The 23808-nt window shown below is 44.3% G+C and overlaps 4 protein-coding genes across 5 annotated transcripts; 1 reads left to right on the forward strand and 3 right to left on the reverse strand.

Annotated features, from left to right (window-relative positions):
- Positions 1 to 105: 105 nt before the first annotated feature.
- LOC139574369 (zinc-binding protein A33-like) lies at positions 106 to 15187 on the forward strand. Of its 2 annotated transcripts, XM_071398884.1 has the most exons (7): positions 106 to 178; positions 12412 to 12847; positions 13706 to 13816; positions 13904 to 14116; positions 14234 to 14256; positions 14360 to 14478; positions 14616 to 15187. In XM_071398884.1, exons 2-7 carry the CDS (start codon positions 12443 to 12445, stop codon positions 15185 to 15187), a joined length of 1443 nt encoding a protein of 480 aa, XP_071254985.1. In that variant the 5' UTR covers positions 106 to 178; positions 12412 to 12442. The 2 variants fall into 2 exon arrangements, 1 of the variants encoding a protein (XP_071254985.1); XR_011674757.1 differs by lacking the exons at positions 106 to 178; positions 12412 to 12847; positions 13706 to 13816; positions 13904 to 14116; positions 14234 to 14256 and having other exon boundaries at positions 14361 to 14478; positions 14590 to 14736.
- Positions 743 to 3721, reverse strand: LOC139574335 (tubulin beta-4B chain-like). The gene is made up of 4 exons (XM_071398826.1): positions 3351 to 3721; positions 2537 to 2645; positions 2210 to 2320; positions 743 to 2101 (listed from the first exon to the last, which is right to left on the reverse strand). Exons 1-4 carry the CDS (start codon positions 3405 to 3407, stop codon positions 1044 to 1046), a joined length of 1335 nt encoding a protein of 444 aa, XP_071254927.1. The 5' UTR covers positions 3408 to 3721; the 3' UTR covers positions 743 to 1043.
- On the reverse strand, positions 6920 to 9958 carry LOC139574329 (tubulin beta-4B chain-like). Its single transcript, XM_071398814.1, has 4 exons — positions 9701 to 9958; positions 8894 to 9002; positions 8383 to 8493; positions 6920 to 8282 (listed from the first exon to the last, which is right to left on the reverse strand). Exons 1-4 carry the CDS (start codon positions 9755 to 9757, stop codon positions 7225 to 7227), a joined length of 1335 nt encoding a protein of 444 aa, XP_071254915.1. The 5' UTR covers positions 9758 to 9958; the 3' UTR covers positions 6920 to 7224.
- An 11-nt stretch (positions 15188 to 15198) lies between the features above and the next one.
- On the reverse strand, positions 15199 to 20445 carry LOC139574324 (RNA polymerase I-specific transcription initiation factor RRN3-like). The gene is made up of 17 exons (XM_071398799.1): positions 20004 to 20445; positions 19823 to 19879; positions 19635 to 19724; positions 19407 to 19536; positions 19264 to 19323; positions 18673 to 18736; positions 18475 to 18544; positions 18288 to 18386; positions 18083 to 18178; positions 17843 to 17972; positions 17591 to 17721; positions 17354 to 17484; positions 17006 to 17190; positions 16715 to 16823; positions 16422 to 16574; positions 16191 to 16269; positions 15199 to 16080 (listed from the first exon to the last, which is right to left on the reverse strand). Exons 1-17 carry the CDS (start codon positions 20097 to 20099, stop codon positions 15928 to 15930), a joined length of 1833 nt encoding a protein of 610 aa, XP_071254900.1. The 5' UTR covers positions 20100 to 20445; the 3' UTR covers positions 15199 to 15927.
- Positions 20446 to 23808: the final 3363 nt, after the last annotated feature.

The following is a 23808-nucleotide window of genomic DNA, read 5'->3' on the forward strand; positions in this document are numbered from 1 at the left end:
GTAGATTTTCTTTGCATAATCAGTGCTGGACTTTGATCAGATGATGTCAAGACTTGCTTCTGTCTCTCTCTCTCTTGTGAAAACACAACCAGACTTCTATAAGGAATTAACGAGAGGGGAAAAGCAGAAGACAGAGCATCGTATCAGCTGACATCATGTATCAGACATCCCTAAAATGGTGAGTGTGAAGTGTATGAGAAATAACGCACTTGCTCAGCATGCAGACCTTACTAGTCAGCTTTCGGTGAAGCTGTGATTGACAAAATAGCTTCAGTCAGAATTATTAGCCAGCGGCAACTGACTGCAGGAGCTGGGAAGTGATGACTGCTGAAAACAATGCGGCCAAGTCTTTCTGTCTTTAACAGTCACTATACGTCAGTCTCATTTTGCCTGTTGTTACATTCTAGGAATGCATTCCAATGCAGAGTTTATTGCTACTAACTCATTGGCATGAACCTATAGTGGGCAGTGCAGTTTGTCTTCAGCCTATAGTTAATGCTCCCTCACAAACCCAGTTTCCAACTGTGGTTGGCTTTTTCTGGTTTGTAAATCTGCTTTTGCCTTTGACATTTTGGGCTCATGGCTTCAAATTCAGATAACTTACAGTATGTGAACATACTGTAATTGTACATGCTGACTTCAACCCAGTGTGTCATTTAAATGTCATGTTGTACAGTAATCAAGTCTATATAAGACCATATTAATTATTTGTAACACCCATCAAATAAAAACAATAAAAACATAAGAGTAAGTACCAATTTAATTTGAACTTTAAAATCACTTGGTTTTAATTCCGCAAAGCAATGATGAGATGAATGTAGGAAAATGGAAACAATTCAGTGGATTTCCAACATACAACAACAAAATAATGTCAAAAGTTTACTACTATCTGGTAAGATCACTGTCTAATGTGGAAAAACATTCAATTCATTTAGGAACATCTGCCTTCTTGAGAGAAAGCAGATGGTAAGGATGAAGGGATGGAGTTGGGGACAGGACGGAGGGGAGTGATAGACTGTTTGGTAGTTGAGTGACTGAATGGTTTAGGCGGCTTCCTCTTCTCCCTCCTCTTCAAACTCGCCCTCCTCAGCGGTGGCATCTTGGTACTGCTGGTACTCAGACACCAGGTCATTCATGTTGCTCTCAGCCTCAGTGAACTCCATCTCATCCATACCCTCTCCGGTGTACCAGTGAAGGAAGGCCTTACGACGGAACATGGCAGTGAACTGCTCAGAGATACGCTTGAACAGCTCCTGGATGGCTGTGCTGTTGCCGATGAAGGTGGCAGACATCTTGAGGCCGCGGGGTGGGATGTCGCAGACAGCTGTCTTCACGTTGTTGGGGATCCATTCCACAAAGTAGCTGCTGTTCTTGTTCTGGACGTTGAGCATCTGCTCGTCCACCTCCTTCATGGACATGCGGCCACGGAAGATGGCGGCCACGGTGAGGTAACGGCCGTGACGAGGGTCACAGGCCGCCATCATGTTCTTGGAGTCGAACATCTGCTGGGTGAGCTCAGGCACGGACAGGGCGCGGTACTGCTGGCTCCCCCTGCTGGTGAGGGGGGCGAAGCCGGGCATGAAGAAGTGCAGGCGGGGGAAGGGCACCATGTTGACAGCCAGTTTGCGGAGGTCGGCGTTGAGCTGGCCAGGAAAACGAAGGCAGGTGGTCACTCCACTCATGGTGGCTGACACCAGGTGGTTGAGGTCTCCATAGGTGGGTGTGGTGAGCTTGAGAGTGCGGAAGCAGATGTCGTAGAGGGCTTCGTTGTCGATGCAGAAGGTCTCATCTGTGTTCTCCACCAGCTGATGCACAGAGAGGGTGGCGTTGTAGGGCTCCACCACTGTGTCGGACACTTTGGGAGAGGGCACCACGCTGAAGGTGTTCATGATGCGGTCAGGGTACTCCTCGCGGATCTTGCTGATGAGCAGGGTGCCCATGCCAGAGCCAGTACCCCCACCCAGGGAGTGGGTGAGCTGGAAGCCCTGGAGGCAGTCACAGCTCTCTGCCTCCTTCCTCACTACATCCATGACAGAGTCTACCAGCTCTGCTCCCTCTGTGTAGTGGCCCTTGGCCCAGTTGTTTCCAGCTCCACTCTGGCCTGCAGAAAAGAGTGTCATAAACCACTACTTCACTGACGGGACAAGATTACATTAGTAGTCTACCACCAAATCTCATATTTCCACTGACTATCAAACCAACCACTCACCGAAGACAAAGTTGTCTGGCCTGAAGATCTGTCCGAAGGGGCCAGACCTGACAGAGTCCATGGTGCCCGGCTCCAGATCCACCAGGATAGCACGGGGGACATACTTCCCACCTGAAAAAGAAAATAAATATTGGGCGTACTGAACCAATTATTACTGTGCATATTTGCACTGTATTTGTGATAATAGGGTACCTCTGAATGCCAGTATTTTTTTTCATTGTTAATACAAGAGTCCATTTAATCAATTGTGCATGTTTCTGTTTGTTTCAATAATTGGAGACATTATGTCATTCATGTATGCAATGCTATATAATGTGCATACTGTACCTGAGGCCTCATTGTAGTACACATTGATCCTGTCTAGCTGCAGGTCGCTGTCTCCATGGTAGGTGCCAGTTGGGTCGATGCCATGCTCATCACTGATCACCTCCCAGAACTGAGACAGCGAGAGAGAGGAGTTGAGATGCACGTCAATAGCAATACACAGAAGCATCCATTTAAAATGCAAGTTAGAATATACAATATAAATAGATATAATTCAATGTCTTTTCTGTTGAATGGACATTTACCTTTTTGTGAGAAACACAAAATAGCATGACTTGCATTAAATATTCCCTTTACATAATTATGTAAGCCTCTAAATGATTTAAATGAAGCATTAAAATTCCATTTCGATCTAAATATTAATCAGGTTGAATATGTTGTGTCATAAAAGAGAGGAGAGGAAGGTATTCTCGTACCGTTATCCTTCCCTTCCACCGCAGGTCCATTTAGGGACCCCAAATAACCATTGGGAATGAGTCAGCAGCAACAATAACAAATCTGCCCATTTCATATGCAACAGTGATTCAAACTGATATTAATCGGATATAGCTATTGTTTAGCCTATTTCTCTTATACACATATTTATTTTGTGCACGGAATGACCATGCATTATTCATGCATGTTATATTATAGCCAATCGATAATGCACACAGTCCTGCACCAGCTTTCTCTACAAGTCTTATGGGTGGATTATCAGCGGTCTTTCTTCATTTTGCTACGCAGAGGTAGAAAAAAGAGGCTTATCTAGCTCGCCTGCAATCATTCACATGAAGCAATCTATTTTCTTGGTAAAATACAAAGGAGTCAACAATGATACCTTGGCTCCGATCTGGTTCCCGCACTGGCCGGCTTGCAGATGCACTATTTCTCGCATTATGGATGGATGGACGGGCGTTGGCAGTGAGGAGACCGCAGTCGAGATTTGGCTCGGAGGACGCTTCTTCTCTTCTTCCTCAGCTGACTGCTTGATGGGCCCGCCTCTCCTTCAACTACTGGGCCGAATCGGTGGGCGTCATCCCCATGGTAACCAAAGACCGGAGGAGAGGAGGGATCCTAAGCTCGTGGAGAGAGCGGATAGGATGCTGTTATTTGGAAGTATTCATCAATGAGTGTTCCAGTGATGCCAGTCACCCGACCCTACTAACTGAGTGGTGTAGAGATGCGCAGTCACCCGACCCTACTAACTGAGTGGTGTAGAGATGCGCAGTCATCCGACCCTACTGACTGAGTGGTGTAGAGATGCGCAGTTACCCGACCCTACTGACTGAGTGGTGTAGTGATGCGCAGTCACCCGACCCTACTGACTGAGTGGTGTAGAGATGCGCAGTCACCTTGACCCTACTGACTGAGTGGTGTAGTGATGCGCAGTCACCCGACCCTACTGACTGAGTGGTGTAGTGATAGCTGCAGGCATCCTACAGTAAAATAGACTCTCGTAAGTGAGCTGAAGGTATCATTGTCATCAACCCACTAATGATGTACACAAGAGATTTTCCCCAGTAACACAGTGGTCACAATCACGAGTGGTGAAGCACAAGATACAAACCACACACTGTGGACTAATGATATATTGACACCAACCAAAGAAATACATATTTAAAATACCATACTGTAGATTGAGGCGGATGGTAGTAGGCTATTATTAAATCAATATTCTGAAACCGACTGTGGTCAAGAGAAACACCCTGCCAGTGTGATCGAACAGGTAGTCCCTCCTGTGAAGCCCCCTCCCATTATGTAAATCCAACAATTTACACAGGCTTCACAGGAAGAAACCTGGTTTGGCATTGATGTTGTGTACACTGTAAAGGTGTTGCTGTAACATTCACAGTAATTTACAGGCAGCTAGGGGTAAGTAAGTTAATGTATTTCATATTGTAGTAGAACTACTGCAATTTAAATACAGTGTCAAAATAAGTACTGTGTATTGACACATGGTACAATACCATAGAATTTAGTGTATTATACTCTCAAAAAGTAAATGCTACTGTAATCATAATTAATTAATGACATTTACTGAGGGGAGATTGTGTTTGTATTTCACAGTATTTTACTGTAATTACATGGGATTGGTGCAAGCAGGTTGGCTGCTAGGTAATACCTTTCTTTTGTATCGTCTGAGATCCCCAAAGATTGGGAAGCTTCCGCGGTCATCCCCGACACTCTAGACCCAAACTGTTACAGACCTATATCTATCCTACCCTGCCTTTCTAAGGTCTTCGAAGCCAAGTTAACAAACAGATCACCGACCATTTTGAATCCCATCGTACCTTCTCTGCTATGCAATCTGGTTTTTGAGCTGGTCATGGGTGCACCTCAGCCACGCTCAAGGTTCTAAACGATATCATAACCGCCATCGACAAAAGACAATACTGTGCAGCCGTATTCATCGACCTGGCCAAGGCTTTCGACTCTGTCAATCACCGCATTTTTATCGGCAGACTCAACAGCCTTGGTTTCTCAAATGACTGCCTCGCCTGGTTTACCAACTACTTCTCTGATAGAGTTCAGTGTGTCAAATCGGAGGGCCTGTTGTTCGGACCTCTGGCAGTCTCTATGGGGGTGCCACAGGGTTCAATTCTCGGGAAGGCTCTTTTTTGTGTATACATCAATGATGTCGCTCTTGCGGCTGGTGATTCTCTGATCCACCTCTACGCAGACGACACCATTCTGTATACTTCTGGCCCTTCTTTGGACACTGTTAACTAACCTCCAGACGAGCTTCAATGCAATACAACTCTCCTTCCGTGGCCTCCAACTGCTCTTAAATGCAAGTAAAACTAAATGCATGCTCTTCAACCGATCGCTGCCCGCCCGCCTAGCATCACTACTCAGGACGGTTCTGACTTAGAATATGTGGACAACTACAAATACCTAGGTGTCTGGTTAGACTGTAAACTCTCCTTCCAGACTCATATTAAGCATCTTCAATCCAAAATTAAATCTAGAATCGGCTTCCTATTTCGCAACAAAGCATCCTTCACTCATGCTGCCAAACATACCCTCGTAAAACTGACTATCCTACCGACCCTTGACTTTGGAGATGTCATTTACAAAATAGCCTCCAACACTCTACTCAGCAAATTGGATGCAGTCTATCAAAGCCCCATATACTACCCACCACTGCGACCTGTATGCTCTTGTTGGCTGGCCCTCCCTTCATATTCGTTGCCAAACCCACAGGATCCAGGTCATCTAAGTCTTTGCTAGGTAAAGCCCCGCGTTATATCAGATCACTTGTCACCATAGCAGCACCCACCCGTAGCACGCGCTCCAGCAGGTATATTTCACTGGTCACCCCCACACATATCTCCCTCACCAACTTTAAGCATCAGCTTACAGATCATTGCACCTGTACATAGCCCATCTGTAAATAGCCCATCCAACTACCTCATCCCCATATTGTTATTTTGCTCCTTTGCACCCCAGTATTTCTACTTGCACATTCATATTCTGCACACCCTACCATTCCAGTGTTTATTTGCTAAATTGTAATTATTTCGCCACTACTGCCTATTTATTGCCTTACCTCCCTAATCTTACCTCATTTGCACACACTGTATATAGACTTTTTCTATTGTATTGTATTATTGACTGTATGTTTGTTTATTCCGTGTGTAACTCTGTGTTGTTGTTTGTGTTGCACTGCTTTGATTTATCTTGGCCAGGTCGCAGTTGTAAATGAGAACTTGTTCTCAACTGGCCTACCTGGTTAAATAAAGGTGAAATTAAAAAAATGTAAAATACATTACAGCATATCAATGAATATTTGGTGTTTTGGATCACTTGCACTTCTAGAGGCCTCAACAAAGGCTTCCAAACCGGCAGCGACTACAGGGCAAAACAGGCCAAAGGGAAATGGCAAAATGCTCAAACATTAAAGGTTAAAGACTTGCTACCACTCTTATCTATCCCCTATATATTTTTAATTGATGTGGCACTGTAACCACATAGGAGTTAGATTGGTACAGCATTCTCACGAACAGGTGAAAAATATATATAGTCTCTTACAAGGTACGCCTCAAAATATATTAATGCGCCATAAACAAAACGTTTTTGGACCTCCAAAAATACAGTATGGTACTGTATTCTGTGGAAAGGAATTACAGCACCATTCGAAATACAGCAGTTCTTTACCCACACACAACATTTCCCCAATGCACCATAATTTACCTACCATGGTCCAAAGTGTGTAAAGTATTCTATCTGCATTCCTATGGGATATCTGACCTGCTGGTTGTACGTCAGTGCCACTTACTGATGTACAACCAGCAGGTCAAATGATGGACTGAGAATGTTTTTACAGAAAGAAAAAAAACATTTGTAAACATAGAAAATTATCTCAGGTATTGAAAGGGTTATTTAAGTAAAGCAACACACCTAGCATTGGAACACATCGTTAATTTATTCACATAATTCAATTTAGACATCCAGTAATCGAGTTACAGCTTACTGCTTTCATAAGAAACCTCATGTTAGAATATCCTGACTTCTAGGATGAGCACTGAAAACCTTACAGGATACTAATTAGACTGAAGGGAACTGCTGAAGAGATGCTTGAGCACATTAATTTAATTATCACAAATCTGAGTTTCCTTTTCTTTAACATTAACTTAAATCAATCAAATTGTGTTTTGGGGACAGGACGGAGGGGAGTGATAGACTGTTTGGCAGTTGAGTGACTGAATGGTTTAGGCGGCTTCCTCTTCTCCCTCCTCTTCAAACTCGCCCTCCTCAGCGGTGGCATCTTGGTACTGCTGGTACTCAGACACCAGGTCATTCATGTTGCTCTCAGCCTCAGTGAACTCCATCTCATCCATACCCTCTCCGGTGTACCAGTGAAGGAAGGCCTTACGACGGAACATGGCAGTGAACTGCTCAGAGATACGCTTGAACAGCTCCTGGATGGCTGTGCTGTTGCCGATGAAGGTGGCAGACATCTTGAGGCCGCGGGGTGGGATGTCGCAGACAGCTGTCTTCACGTTGTTGGGGATCCATTCCACAAAGTAGCTGCTGTTCTTGTTCTGGACGTTGAGCATCTGCTCGTCCACCTCCTTCATGGACATGCGGCCACGGAAGATGGCGGCCACGGTGAGGTAACGGCCGTGACGAGGGTCACAGGCCGCCATCATGTTCTTGGAGTCGAACATCTGCTGGGTGAGCTCAGGCACGGACAGGGCGCGGTACTGCTGGCTCCCCCTGCTGGTGAGGGGGGCGAAGCCGGGCATGAAGAAGTGCAGGCGGGGGAAGGGCACCATGTTGACAGCCAGTTTGCGGAGGTCGGCGTTGAGCTGGCCAGGGAAACGAAGGCAGGTGGTCACTCCACTCATGGTGGCTGACACCAGGTGGTTGAGGTCTCCATAGGTGGGTGTGGTGAGCTTGAGAGTGCGGAAGCAGATGTCGTAGAGGGCTTCGTTGTCGATGCAGAAGGTCTCATCTGTGTTCTCCACCAGCTGATGCACAGAGAGGGTGGCGTTGTAGGGCTCCACCACTGTGTCGGACACTTTGGGAGAGGGCACCACGCTGAAGGTGTTCATGATGCGGTCAGGGTACTCCTCGCGGATCTTGCTGATGAGCAGGGTGCCCATGCCAGAGCCAGTACCCCCACCCAGGGAGTGGGTGAGCTGGAAGCCCTGGAGGCAGTCACAGCTCTCTGCCTCCTTCCTCACTACATCCATGACAGAGTCTACCAGCTCTGCTCCCTCTGTGTAGTGGCCCTTGGCCCAGTTGTTTCCAGCTCCACTCTGGCCTGCAGACAGAAGTGTCATAACCCATTATTTCCTGGACAAGATTTTAGAAGTAGTCTACCACCAAATCTCATATCTGCACTCAACACACCAACCACTCACCAAAGACAAAGTTGTCTGGCCTGAAGATCTGTCCGAAGGGGCCAGACCTGACAGAGTCCATGGTGCCCGGCTCCAGATCCACCAGAATGGCACGGGGAACATACTTCCCACCTGAAAAATGAAATGAATCAAAATTAAATCAAATGTTATTTGTCACATACACATGGTTAGCAGATGTTAATGCGAGTGTAGCGAAATGCTTGTGCTTCTAGTTCCGACCATGCAGTAATATCTAACAAGCAATCTAACAATTTCACAACAACTACACAAGTGTAAAGGAATGAATAAGAACATGTACATAAAATAAAATAAGAATAGGGAAATGTTGGGCATACTGGGCATACTGAAACTATTATTGCTGTACATGTTTTATGTATGTATTATTTGTTTGTATAAGTGTAGTCAGTTCATTTTTCCTAATTAAATCAGCAGTTTATTTAATTGTGCATGTTTAAATAATTGGAGACATTGTGGTTTAAGTATGCAATGCTATATAATGTGCATACTGTACCTGAGGCCTCATTGTAGTACACATTGATCCTGTCTAGCTGCAGGTCGCTGTCTCCATGGTAGGTGCCAGTTGGGTCGATGCCATGCTCATCACTGATCACCTCCCAGAACTGAGACAATGAGAGAAAGAGAGAGAATGAGAGAGAGCGAGCGAGCGTACAGGGGGATGAGATGCAAGTCAATAGCAATACACAGAAGCATCCATTTAAAACGCAAGTTAGAATATAAATAAATAGATAATGCAATGTGTATTTTCTGTTGCATGGACATTTAACTTTTCCCTTTTCAAGAGCAACACAAATAGCATGACTTGCATTAAATATTCCCTTTACATAATTATGTTATCGTCCAAATGCTTCAAATTAAGCATTAAAATGCCATTTAGACCGAAATATTAATCAGGTTGAATATGTAATGTCATAAGAGGGAGGACGGAGTTATTCTAGTAGGCTACCATATCTTTCCCTTCAACGCCCATATTACAAGGACCCCAAACAACCATTGAGAATGATTCAGCGGAAAAAGAAAAAAAATCTATTAAAAAAAATCAGGACATGTCATATCGTATGCAACATCGATTAAAATGTAGTTTATCTTGTGCATGGAATGATCATGCATTTTTCGTCCATGGTAGCCTATAGGCCTATTATAGCCTATCGAGGATGCAGTCTTATGGGTGGATTACAAGCGGCCATTCTTAATTTAGCTACGCACTACGCAGAGAGAACGAGAGGTTTATCTAGGTCGCATGCAATCCCCAAATGAAGCAATCTATTTTATTGATATACAAACAAGAGAAGAGTAATACCTTGGCTCCAATCTGGTTTCCGCACTGTCCGGCTTGCAGATGCACTATTTCGCGCATTTTGGATGGAAGGAAGGGCGTTAGCTGTGAGATTTCGACGGTTGAACGAGAAGGTACTGAGCTTGGAGGACTCTCTTTGTCTTCTTAACCCAGCTGACTGTCTCATGGACCCGCCTCTTCTGCTACTACTGGGCCGAATCGGTGGTGCAACCTGACGTCATCCCCATGGTAACGAAAGACGGGAGGAAAAAGGGGGATACATCATCCTAAACTCGTGGAGAGAGCGGATAGGATGCTGTGATTTGGATTTCGCCATTTTATTTATTTTATTTTATTTAACCTTTATTTAACTAGGAAAGTCAGTTAAGAACAAATTATTGTTTACAATGACGATCTACCAAAAGGCAAAAGGCCTCCTGCGAGGACGGGGCCTGGGATAAAAAATAAATAATAATAACAGTCATAATAATAAATAATAATAATAAATACAATATAAATACAGGGCAAAACACACATCACAACAAGAGAGACAACACAACACTACATAAAGTGAGACCTAAGACAACAACATAGCAAGGCAGCAACTCATGACAAAACAGCATGATAGCAACACAACATAACAACAACATGGTACAAACATTATCGGGCACAGTCAACAGCACAAAAGTCAAGAAGGTAGAGACAACAATACATCACACAAAGCAGCCACAACTGTCAGTAAGAGTGTCCATGATTGAGTCTTTGAATGAAGAGATTGTTCCAGAGATGAATGAGTGTTCCAGAGATGCGTAGTTACACGACTATAGTCACTGAGTGGTGTAGTGATAGCTGCATGCATCCTACAATAAAATCTCTTGTGAGTAGCCTGAAATTATCATTGTCATCAAGCCACTAATGAATGTTCATAGATTTTCCCCAATAATATAAAGTGGTCACAATCACATGTAGTGATACACAAGCTACAAACCACACACTGTGGACTGATGTTGAGAGTTTCAATTTCCTTGGTGTCCACATCACCAACAAACTATCATGGTCCAAACATACCAAGACAGTCGTGAAGAGGGCACGACAAAACCTTTTCCCCCTCAGGAGACTGGAAAGATTTGGCATGGGTCCCCAGATTCTCAAAAGGTTCTACAGCTGCACCATCAACAGCATCCTGACCGGTTGCATCACCGCCTGGTATGTCAACTGCTCGGCATCTGACCGTAAGGCGCTACAGAGGGTAGTGCGAATGGCCCAGTACATCACTGGGGCCAAACTTCCAGGACCTACTGTATATAATAGGCGGTGTCAGAGGAAAGCCCAGTCACCCAAGTTATAGACTGTTTTCTCTGATACCGCACAGCAAGCGGTCCCGAAGTGCCAAGTCTAGGACCAAAAGGCTCCGCAACAGCTTCTACCCCCAAGCCAGAAGACTGCTGAACAATTAAGAAAATCGCCACCGGACAATTTACATTGACCCCCCCCCCCCCCCTCCCTGTTTTACACTGCTGCTACTCACTGTTTATTATCTATGCATAGTCACTTGTGTTACTTTTTATTATTACTTTTTATTTTAGTCTACTTGGTAAATATTTTCTTAACTCTTCTTGAACTGCACTGTTGGTTATTAAGGGCTTGTAAGTAAGCATTTCACGGTAAGGTCTACACTTGTTGTATTCGGCGCATGTGACAAATCAAGTTTGATTTGATTTGATATTGACACCAAGCAACAATAACAAATATTTAAAATACCACACTGGAGGTGGAGGCAGATGGTTGATTTGTTTTTAACCAATATCCTGAAACCTTGAGTTTTCAAGGGAAACACAGGCTAGCCCCTCCAAACCCCTTTCTCCCCCTGTGAACCCCTCTTCATCCCCTTGGTAAATGCAATGAAACTGCACAGGCTTTTGGGGAAGAAACTTGGTTTGCCATTGAGGTTGTGGAAGGGGAAGATTAGGCCTACGGAATACCTTTTGAAGCTTTGCTCTATATGAGCATTCATTGGTGTCAAAAGCACTGGCATATAATTATTGCTTTAGATTACACAGTTATCCCCATTGTAAGTTTTATTTGCAAATTATTAATATAGTGCAAGGTACAAACAGGTATAACAGTTGTATACAATGTGTAATGATGTGTATGGCATTTACGTTAGGCCTACATTGTACCTGCCTTTGTTATAACCATGTAAATACATATGTTTTAGGAACACAATGTAATGTGAGGCCAATTTTATTTATGATGATTTTACCAATAATTTTGGTTGATCATATTTTCTTCCTGCTTCATGAGATATATCTTGACAGTCATCTTTCACTTTTCAGTCTTTTAAAGGCTTTTCAAGTTATTGATTGTGTATCTCTATCCACAACCTTTAACAATGTTGCTATTCAAATCATGTAACAGGTTCTAGGCTAAACCAGTTTGCAGCTATTCCACATGTGACCAATAGGGCTCGACTTCCTGTTTCGCGTTGCTGTCTGTCACGCAGTACTGTGTGTTTCTGGAGTCACACACAAACACAACTCAACAGACAAGAAAACAGCCTGCACTTTTAAAGTCTGGCATTACAACAAGAACAATAGAAGAATAGGCACTTTGACTATCTGTTTTGAAAATCAAAAGGGAGGTGATTTCTGAAAGACAAAGTAAATAATCTCCACGTTTATATGCTTGACATGGGAATGTAGTATTGTTTAAGCCAGAGGATATCTTCTTCACAGACTCCCGGTACCTGATCAGGTGAAGACATACATGTCATCCAGTGTCTGTCTCCCAGAGGAGGATCTCTCCTGTCCTGTGTGCTGTGAGATCTTCAGGGACCCTGTCCTCCTACCATGTAGCCACAGCTTTTGTAAGACCTGCCTACAATGCTACTGGAACACCTCAGCCCTCAGACAGTGCCCTGTCTGCAGGAGAAGAGCTTCCAAGCGCACCCCTCCCTCCAACCTGGCACTGAAGAACCTCTGTGAAGCTTTGCAACAGGGCAGGATTCAGAGCTCAGCGGAGGGGAACAGTGTACTTTGTAGTCTACATGGAGAGAGACTCAGATTCTTCTGTCTGGTGGACAAGCAGCCTGTCTGTGTAGTGTGCCAAGCCTCGAAAATACACAAGAACCATGACTGCGTACCCACAGAGAAGGCAGCACAGGATTGCAAGGTGAGAGACTGAATAATAATTGAAATGACTCTAGTATGTATATGCATGAAATAATTTGGCAATGTCTTTTTTCATAGTTAACGTTGCCATTTTCTCATGTAAGGAGCCTGTGGCCCCTGGCAGTAGAATGCTGTTAATCAGGTCTATCCTGACAGTATATGCGAATGTACAGTATTAGCAGAGAAATATAGCAGAGAAATTCCAAAGTGTGTAAAGTATTATATCTGCATTCCTATGGGATAATATCTGATCTGCTGGTTGTATATCAGTTGTCATGTTCTGACCCTAGTTCTTGTGTTATTTCTTTGTTTTAGTTGGTCAGGACGTGAGTTGGGTGGGTTATCTATGTTTTGTGTTTCTATGTTGGTTTTCTCGTTTGGCCTGATATGGTTCTCAATCAGAGGCAGGTGTTAGTCATTGTCTCTGATTGGGAACCATATTTAGGTAGCCTGTTTTCTGTTGTGTTTTGTGGGTGGTTATTTCCTGTTTAGTGTTTTTGTGTTTCACCTTTCAGGACTGTTTGTTTGTCGGTTTATTGTTTTGTTTCAGTGTTCAGTTTTATTATTAAAACATTATGGACACTTACCACGCTGCATCTTGGTCCTCTTCTTCTCCTCCAGACGACGAACGTTACATCAGTGAGTGGTGTTGATGGACATACAGTGTGTTTGCAGAGTAAAACATCTTTAAACATAGTAAATTATCTCAGGTATTGAAAGGGTTATTTTAGTCAAGCGACACACCTGGCATTGAACCTATTGTTAATTTATTTCACATAATTAAATCTAGACATTTAATCGAGTTACAGCTTGCTGCTTTCATAAAAAAACTAATGTTAGAATACCCTCTGACTTCTAGGATGAGCTCAACGTAGCACTGAAAACCTTACAGAATACTCTGGACTCCCTCATTAGACTGAAGGGAACCTCTGAAGAGATGCTCGAGCCCATTAAGGTAATCTCCACAGATGTCATCTCAGTTTCCTTTTCATTAAAATGAACTCAAATCCATCAAGTTGTGCTCTAACTGCCCCTCAGAATCAGGCCCTGGAGACAGAGGCAGATAAAGGATCTGTTTGTGGAACTCCACCAGTTCCTGTATGATGAAGAGGCAGCGAGGCTAGCTGCTCTGAAGGAGGAGGAAGAGGAGAAGATAGGGCTGATGAACAGTACGGTGACAAAGGCTGCAGCAGGGATGCTATACCTCAAAGAGACTATAACAGTCATAACACAGGAGATAACAGATGCTGAAGACATGACATTGCTCCGGGTTTGTACTGGCACAATTTACACACTAATTAAATAAAGCCAGAATAATCATTTTTGAGGAGAGGATGGGATAAAAAAATGTATTCAGCCACAATATTACACTTTCTTTGTTTTTCAGAACTTTAAAGCCACTATAGAGCGGTATGTTGCAATCCTACACCTTTCTCTGTCTAACATTCTATTTTTTCCTCCCTCTCTGCTTTGGAATACTGAACAGGACAATTGTATTATTTTGTCATTTCAGAGCCCAGTGCACAGGGCAGGGTCCAGAAAGGATTTCAGGGGCGCTGATTGATGTGGCCAAGCACCTCTGTAACCTCAAGTACAGAGTCTGGAAGAAAATGCTTCTGCATGTTGAAAACAGTAAGTCAATTTCAATGGTTAACAGAGATGAGGAGATAAAGTTAACTCCCACAGCATTTTAACCTGGCGGAGAAGCTAAAACAGTGGTGAATGACCCAAACCCTTTTCCAGTCTCTGGCCCATTTCCTCCTCTTCAGCTCCTGTGACCTTGGACCCAAACACAGCCCACCCCTGCCTCTTCCTGTCACATGACCTCACGTCCCTTCAGTACACCAGCCAGCCCCACCGTCTCCCTGACAACCCTGAGCGCTTCCACATGAGTGCAGAGGTCCTGGGCATGACCGGGCTTAGCTCAGGAAGCCACTGCTGGGTAGTGGATACAGGATGTAACAATGACTGGATTCTGGGCGTGGCCTGTACGTCTGTCACCAGGAATGTGGAGGTCCAGGCCCGGCCGGAGAACGTGTTTTGGACCATGTGTCTGCGAGACAGGGAGTACAGAGCAATGACCTCACCACCAACAGCCATGACAGTCACAGAGAAACTCAAGAGGGTCAGAGTGCAGCTGGACTGGGACAAGGGCCAAGTGTCTTTCTTTGGCCCTGCTGATGACGATACACCCCTTTACTCTTTCTCACACAAGTTCACAGAGAAAGTGTTTCTGTATTTTTATACGCAAAGCAAACACACTCTGAGAATCCTACCTGAGAGGACGTGTGTTACAGGGCAACAGAGTGGGGCAGGACATCCTTGTACAGTTCCTGACTAATTTCTGTCAACTCACAAATAGTTTCACTTTTATTTACAGGGTAGTGTATGTCAACTATGTAATTGATACTCCATACATACAAGTTTACAGAAATGTTTCCTTTTTCATCTACTGCAGGTGACCTTCCTTAATAGTATCTGTTCTGGTTAAGAAGAATTTCAATAAGGGAACATGTTTACAATCTGTAAAATTACATAAATCATAAAAATGTGTTCAGACCTTGACACAAATTGTAGATCAGAGCCAACCAAAATCAATGCACTATTGAAAGTGCCAGAATTCTTTTGTAAATACAGTTACCTTCGCAGAGAACACAATCTTATGATTTTTTCCCATCCTAGATAAAACAAATACATTTTCTTTCCATAGTCGAGTTAAATGAACTTATTCACTATTAACCAGTTATAACATGTTAACTGCTATAACATTATAAAATGATTAGCTCTAGCCACGCATTGTACACTACGTGTTCATAATCTTTTGCATCCTGGAGTAGGTTCTTGATGGGGTGGTGATTGTAGATGGTTCCGACTGATACTTCTCTTCAGTGATGATAGGGAAGGATGGACCCGTCCATTTTAAACAGCAGGGGGTCAAAATCAGAACGGTCTATGGTAAGATCATTTAATATTCCATTTGAAAATGTTAAAGCTGGGTGTCTCTGTATGAAGGCGCTCAGGGCTGTGGAATAGTAAATTTTTCAGGGGGTTGTGTATGAGTCCATGTTAAATACAGGGGTGTCAGAAGGGTCTCTGTAGGAAGGTGATGGGCGGTGAGCCCACACTGCTGGGGCTGTGGAGGTGTGACTCATACGAGCCAGGGGTCATACCCATCACCCCCTTTGTCTCCGGCGACTCCCCTCGCAGGAAGTCATCCTCATCTGCATCCGAGCACTGAGACAGAGAGAAAACAGCCAATCAAACCACAAAAACAACCAATAGGGAGACACACAGCATCCAATCATGTGTGTGCCTGAGAAAATACAAGACTGTCTGTGTTTTACCTGTCTGACTCTCTTGGTGGTGATGGTGTCTACTGGCTCCTCCCACACCTGGTAGAGGGGCTCGATGAGTTTACTTGACCTGGAGAGAAGAAAAACATGATCAGAAATGGAAAATTAACTCTCTTCTTAGAGTTCAGGTTGTACTATTGCCATTTCCAACCAATTTGGTTCCAACCAACTCCTGTTTTGTGCCTACTGATAAGTGGTCCCTGAGAAGGGTTCATGGGTTACCTCTTGAGCACGTAGGGGTCGAAGGGGAAGAAACTGTCCAGGGGGTTGGTGTTGGTGGACACACAGTCGCCCCCCACGGAGCTGCGGACCACGGGGAGAACATGGCGGTTGTTCCTCTCGATGATGGTGTAGCAGAACACCAACTGGTACTTTCTGTGGATGGATGGATACACGTCTGGGTCAAACAACCACTTCACATTTTTAGAAGCAGACAGAAACTAACACAGTGCTGTAGCAGAGTGTAATTGATGTGTGACTGGCTAAAAGGGTGGTTGGTTGGTGTACCACTGTACCTGGTGATGGCAGCAAACATGTTGGTGACGGCAGGCAGGCAGACCTTCAGAGGGTTGAGCTGACACATCACTATCCTCTCTAGGTTCAGACCCTGCAGGTACGCCAGCCCTGGGAGGAAAACAGACATACAGTTATATAATACTGGAAACTGGTAGAGAGCCCCCCCCCCCCACACAGACACACAGATTGCCAGCCCAGTGAGATAGAGATATATATACACACAAACCAACTGATTTTATTTTATTGTATCTGTGTAAGTATGTGTTTTACACGCATGTGTAATCCCCTACCTTTCTTCATGTCGCCCTCCAGGATGCTCCTGTGTCTGAAGATGAGTGTGTAGAAGACAGCCTGGCAGGCGTTGTAGAAGGGCCCGTGTAGCGTGATGTCACAGTAGGCCCGGGAGCCGGAGTCCTGGCTGTCTATATATAGGTGGAGCCAGGGGACCAGCAGGTCCAGACACGCACGCACCGTACTGCAGGACGGAGAACAGTCAGAGAATCTTAGTAAGGGAGTTAGGAGGGACTAGAGAGTATGCTGCGTAGAACCAACCACACCCCAACATGCTCTAAGGAGCCCTTTCTGAAGAGCAAAAGTACACTTTTGAATATTTAAAGAGGACAGAGGGTGTGACTCACGCGACGGGCAGGAAGTTGGCACGGGCCAGGAAGCTACCCATGTAGCCAGCGGCAGATTGGCGCAGTACTGCCGGGTGAGACAGGCTCTGCAGTAACCTCCACAGGTGTTCCAGAAACGCCTCTGCCAGAGCCTGAGTGGTCAAACACACAGCCAATCAATCGAGTTACCCACGCAACCGTTCTATAAAATGCCACTACTATAAAGCCGCACGGATGCACACTGTTGCGAGTACTGACCAGTCTGAAGCTGCAGAGGTAGAAGAGGGCGTATTGGACGTGACAGGAGGCGTGTGTAGGTAGGATAAGTTTATCAAACACACACACCAGGTCCTTGTATAGATCCTTAGTCCGCTCCACATCCAGACAACCTGCCAGAGAGAGAGTAGAGGGGGAGAGAGATGAAGGGGTGGAAGATGAGAGAGAAAGGGAGCAGAGTAAGCACTTTCTTGTCATATGTCTAGTGAGTGTGTGTGAAGACCCTGTGCTCACCGTTGACGTGGCACATGTCCTTGATGAAGGCCAGCAGCACAACCATGAGAGTGTCCAGTCTCTCAGCGACAGGGTGGACCATCACATTGGTCCCTGCTGGACTGGACTTCACTGAACACTCATCCTCATCCTGTGTGATAGAGAGAGATGAGGGAAACGTCACACCACATTAGTCGCAAAATGGAGAACTATCACACCAGTGACTGTTGTATGTAAAACATAGCAGATCTAGTCAGTCACCATGTCAAAGAGGCCCTCCTCTTCCTGCTCTCCTTTCATCTCCTGCTGCACAGCGTTCTCCTCCACCTCCTCTATCTCTCCCCGAGGAGCACTCACCTGGAACACAACACAGTTAGCACACAAAAAACACCTATTTCTCAGTGAAGAACTGGAAAGCCAAAACACACACACACAGGAGCAACTGTGGCTTAACAAACACACTTACGTCCAGTTTGAGCATCCTACTGATGATGAGTTCCAGGACGTCTCGTCGTAGAGAGGGGATGTACACCGCCACCCGCAGAAGGTTATGGACATAACACTCCTGGGCAGAGAGAAAGACAACCATACTGTACAACAATCTGACAATTAAAAAAACAAACATGAGGCTATCCACCGTAGCCACTGCTTACCAGAGTTCTGGAAGATTTCTGCACAAAGGGAAAGTTTTCAATCAGAATGGGCACCAGGAAACGGCTGGTGCTGAAATGAGAAGGACGAAAAAAACATTTTGTTACCAGTTTGCATTGGGGGTCAACAATTCCCAAGGTCAGACCTGGGTCTGAAAATGACCCAGCAACATGTTGTAGGATTGTCTTATGGCTACTTACGATGGGACATATCTGCCAATCAGCTGCAGGGCCTGATGACACTGATCAAAACTTCTTGGAAGGTCTTCAAATCAAGAAAGAAGAGAAAGGGTTAAAACTGTGCATAAATGAAAAAACGACTTGCCGTTTTGAACTAACATCAACGTTGAACAAGTTGGATTTGTGAACTGGGTGTCATTATACCCTTTATATTGGAATGGAACCTTTATATTGTAATGGAACGTTGATTCTGTAACGTTTGAAGTAAAAACAAATTGTAACATTGAAGTAAAACAGATTTATGAAGAGGTCTGTCAGCCTGACAAATCAGGAACCATAAGGGGTGGGACTCCTGCAGTGAAGGTCACCAGTGCTAGAGTCTCCACGCATTATCTTATCTACACCTCACCTCCCTTATCATCCTCACTCTTCAAGGACTTTAGAAGTGTGCCTAGTTTCCCTAAAAGGACGAGTGGAGCAGCCTTTTACCAACCGCATTCTCAGGTCACTATGAATTTACTGCAGTGTGTATTTCAATGAAACATTTCAGGGACCGTCCGTTGAACAATCTTTGTTTTCCATTGCAAACCATAATGAAACAGTAACACCTACTTTCATCGTCATCATCCGAGTCAGAGATGTCCACTCCTCCCTCACAGATCTTCACTCTCTCTGGAAAGGAAGGAAAAACAATACGTCTTCAAAGTAGCCATATTGAGTTATCAGAATGTCCACGCAAACAGACAGGAACTCACTGGGTATGAAGTTGGAGACCACCATCTTGAGGCAGGCCCGGAGGTAGACCGTCTGAGCAGATACCAGGTTACTGAGGAAGGCCAGATACTCCTCCACTACGGCAGGGCTTCGACCCAGCCACGGCAGCCTCTGGTACACAGAGACACAAGGGGTAGATACAGCATTAGAAAACTGATCCTGGCCTGGGCAGTACTGTCCATCTCTTGATTCAAGTGTTCCATCCTCACCAGAGCCACATAGATCAGCTGCTCATGGTCTTTGCTGAGTTGTGTCACACAATTCCGGAACTCCTGCAGCCAGTTGATGATTTGGGCATCCTGTCAAAAAAAGGAAGACATTCTATTATCATTAAGACCTCTGGAAACGTCCTTGTTACACTGTACATGTAGCATAACTGCTAGTCGTGCTCATTTACCTTGATATCTGGATCTGCCAGCTGATGTTTCAACAACTCATAGTCACTGGTGTCTCCCTTGAAAAACAACCAACCAGCAGCAAATACTGTCATATGTATACCAGGTTATAACTGCATTCCACATGAATCACATAAGTGTCTAAGGCATCCATGTTTGGCTTCACTGGATTGGAAATCTCACCTGTTTGAATTTCGCTAACGTGGCAACAACATTGCCTCCAAACCGCACCGTCTTCAAGGGGGGAGTGTTCATGAAATCTCTCCCCTCAATCTCCATGCTTTACACACAAGCGCGGGGGAGGGAATGATGGCAACAATAGCGCGAGAGTCAATTGATTGAGATAGAGTGGTAAGCAAGTATTGTGAACCATAAAGCACGACAACACAATACCGTTAGAACAGCTTGCTATAAATGTGCTAGCTACCATTCGTTTGATGGTAATGCGTTTACAGAAACGTATTTGAACGGCTTCAGTCTTACCAATCAAATTAAATAGTGTTCAGATAGCTACAATTCTATTTGTAACGCAAAATGCTGTTTCGATCGTGATACAATGAAACGTGCCTTCTCCATGCCGCTAACTTCACAACAGGAAGAGAAAATGGTGACCGATTTTATTTACGGAAATGAACGGTAGATTCTTCTTCCTGTACTGGCGCCATGGTCTTCTATGGTGCATTACTGCTACCTACCGTGGCGGAGCATAGGCATATTTGATAGAACAGTTCCATCAGAACATGTCACCTTTGCCATCGCTGCCTATCTGGATTGAGCGTTATCAATCCGACTCTAATACTGCACTCCAAATTTATGGGGAGGGATTATAACATTGGGCACTGCATTTGGGCTCCCGAGTGGCGCAGCTGTCTAAGGCGTCACTACAGTCCCTGGTTCGAATCCAGGCTGAATCACATCCGGCCGTGATTGGGAGTCCCATAGGGCGGCGCCCAATTGGCCTGGGGTAGGCCGTCATTGTAAATAAGAATTTGTTCTTAACTGACTTGCCTAGTTAAATAAATGTTACATAAAATTGCAGGGAATGTTTTTTCAAGCAGTAATGCAATAATTGACAGCGCTTACCTCAATTCAAGACTTGGTGAAATCATGAACATTCATGATGTACTTGTCCTGCTCTGAGTGTGTGTCTCTTCCAACAGTTCATCCAGCAGGCTCCCCACATGGCGCATGGGTTCAACCCGGGCATGTAGCCTGGTCTCATAGACCAGACATAACATAGTAAACGTAAATTCGGGAACTATCAAAGTATAATTATGTGTTTTATTTGGTATGGTTACATAAAACAGATGGTTATTATTATGGTTATAAAATTAGGGTGTTGGTCGGGGTGGATGGGTAGGCATATAACATGAAAGTCTACCAACCCAAAGGTTGTGAGTTCAAATCTCATTAGGGATAACTTGAGCATTTTAGCTAATGAGCAAATTTTCAACTACTTTCTAGCTATGCAACTGCTTAGCATGTTAACTAATCCTTCCCCTAACCCTAACCTTAACTCTTTTAGCGAACCCTTCCCTAACCATGAGACCAAACCAGATGCTGGCTGAGCTGATGCAGCAGTAACAGTGATTGGTGCACAATTGGCCCAGCTTCGTCCAGGTTTGGACGGTGTAGGCCGTCATTGTAAATAAGAATTTGTTCTTAACTGACTTGCCTAGTTAAATAAAAAAAATAGATCTACAATGCAACGCATTGGCTTTAGGCACATTTATTCCCACTGATTTACTAGATATCTACTCAATACTCTCAGTCGCTATATCTCAACACCACTCATCCACTCAAAGCTCTCCACATCCACTCAGACATACCTGTACACGCAGTATTGCATTTCGGTCATTGAAAATGTTGTGCCCATTAGGCACAAACTGGTTGAATAATTTTAACAACAAAAAATGCAATGTGATGACTTTGAATCAACAGTGATTCAATCAGTTTGTGTCCAGTGCCTTGGCGATTTTAGCATGTAAATGTTGGTGGGGCAAACTAAACATATATTTTTTTAGATCCATCCCAGCAAAGCCACTACACAACACAACAATAAACAATACATGAATTGCACTATAACGGTTACAAATGGTGCCCACAAACTGTTAGGGCCTACATAAAGCTGTCCCAAAAGCAGTCCCAACACCTTACCACTGCTACACCTGGCTATCAGCGGAGCCTTGTCTGGCAGCAAAACAGTTAATTCAGCCTAATTTACTGCCTTTTAAAAACAACATAGCTGATATGGCTGACTTGCTTAAACAAATGTGGTTTCTACTGACAATTTAGATGTACAAAATATGGCATAAGTGGATGACGAGCGAATAAGAGGCAATCCGTAATTTGATTAAGACATTAATGAACGAGGTAGGATGGACGTAGACAATATAACTATTTGCTCAGCACTTTTGAAATGTACAGCAACAGAATTCAGAACATGGACCTTTCTTACAGTATTCTCCCTGTACACCAAGTCAGAACTGTAGGATAAATAAAGGGGGCATATAAGCAGACAACGAAAACTCTTACAATATTCAATTACGACATTTTACTAAAACAGGCTATAGGCTACATGTACACCAAGTCAGAACAGTAGGCTAAATTATGAGGGGAAAAGGGACCAAATTATTAGGGTGAGGCACATGGGCTATTAACAGCTTACACTTAGTATTACTTTCTTAGCTACAGTATACATATCTCCCTAGCATATTACATAATTTATGCAGCAGCATACAAGACGTTTTTGGACTCACCTTGTTGTGCTGTGCTCACGGCGATCCTTCTTGGGCAAACTTTGTCATCAATGTCCGGCATTCTTTGGATTTATGGTTCTTTCAAGACAACTGGGAACTCTGAAAAAACAAGGTTGAATCACGTTGACATCAGTGATCTTCAGGTCAGCGCTCTAGAAAGAGGCCCCAGTTCCCGACTTGCAATTCCGAGTTGGATGATCGTTCAAAACTTATTTTCCCAGTCGGAGCTCCTTTTTTCCGAGTTCACAGTTGTCTTGAACTCACTGAAATTTGAGATTTTCCAGTTCCAAGTTTCCAGTTGTTTTGAGCGTAGCAGAAGTCATGCTGGATTGACAGCATGGCCAATGTTGAGTGTTTATCCTTTTAAACTGGGAAAACTTGGACCACACACCCACTCCACTGAATAGCAGGCTAGTGATTTATTTGCAATGCTTGCAGTTCGCCACTGATTCCTTCCAAACCACTCATTGTTGAATTTGTGATTTCCAATTTTTTGTGTAATGTACATGTCCAATGGCCGATGAGCACAGATACGGTTTATCTACAATTTCATATGATAAGGATTGAAAAGGATTTGCCAGTAGATTGTCGACTTGATTCATGATGATGACTCCTAGCTTGCTAGCTAAGATTTTAAAAGTCTGATGTTGACATGATCAGTCTGTCACGCCCTGGCCATAGAGAGGCTTTTATTCTCTATTTTGGTTTGGCCAGGGTGTGACTAGGGTGGGCATTCTAGTTTCTTTATTTCTATTTCTTTGTGTTTGGCCGGGTGTGGTTCTCAGTCAGAGGCAGTTGTCTATCGTTGTCTCTGATTGAGAATCATACTTAGGTAGCCTTTTTCCCACCTGTGTTTGTGGGTAGTTGTTTTCTGTATAGTTTTAGTTACCTTACAGAACTGTTCGTTTCTCGCTTTGTTATTTTTGTTCTAGTGTTCAGATTTAAATAAATATCATGAACACGTACAACGCTGCGCTTTGGTCCACTCCTTCTTCATCAGACGAGCGTTACAGAACTACCCACCACCAAAGGACCAAGCAGCGTGACCAGGAGAGGCAGCCCCCAAAAATGTTTTAAGGGGGGGTGCACACGGGACGGTCGGCGGTGCTGAGGATGGAACCAGAGCCAGTCGGGGTGAACTTGGAGGGGAGCGAAGGTAGTGAAGCAGAGACAGTGAAGGAGTTGATGGGGAGATTGGAGGAGAGCGCTATGAAAGAGCTGCTGTGTTG

Source organism: Salvelinus alpinus, chromosome 1 (genome assembly GCF_045679555.1).
Source record: "Salvelinus alpinus chromosome 1, SLU_Salpinus.1, whole genome shotgun sequence".
Taxonomy (NCBI): Eukaryota; Metazoa; Chordata; class Actinopteri; order Salmoniformes; family Salmonidae; genus Salvelinus; species Salvelinus alpinus.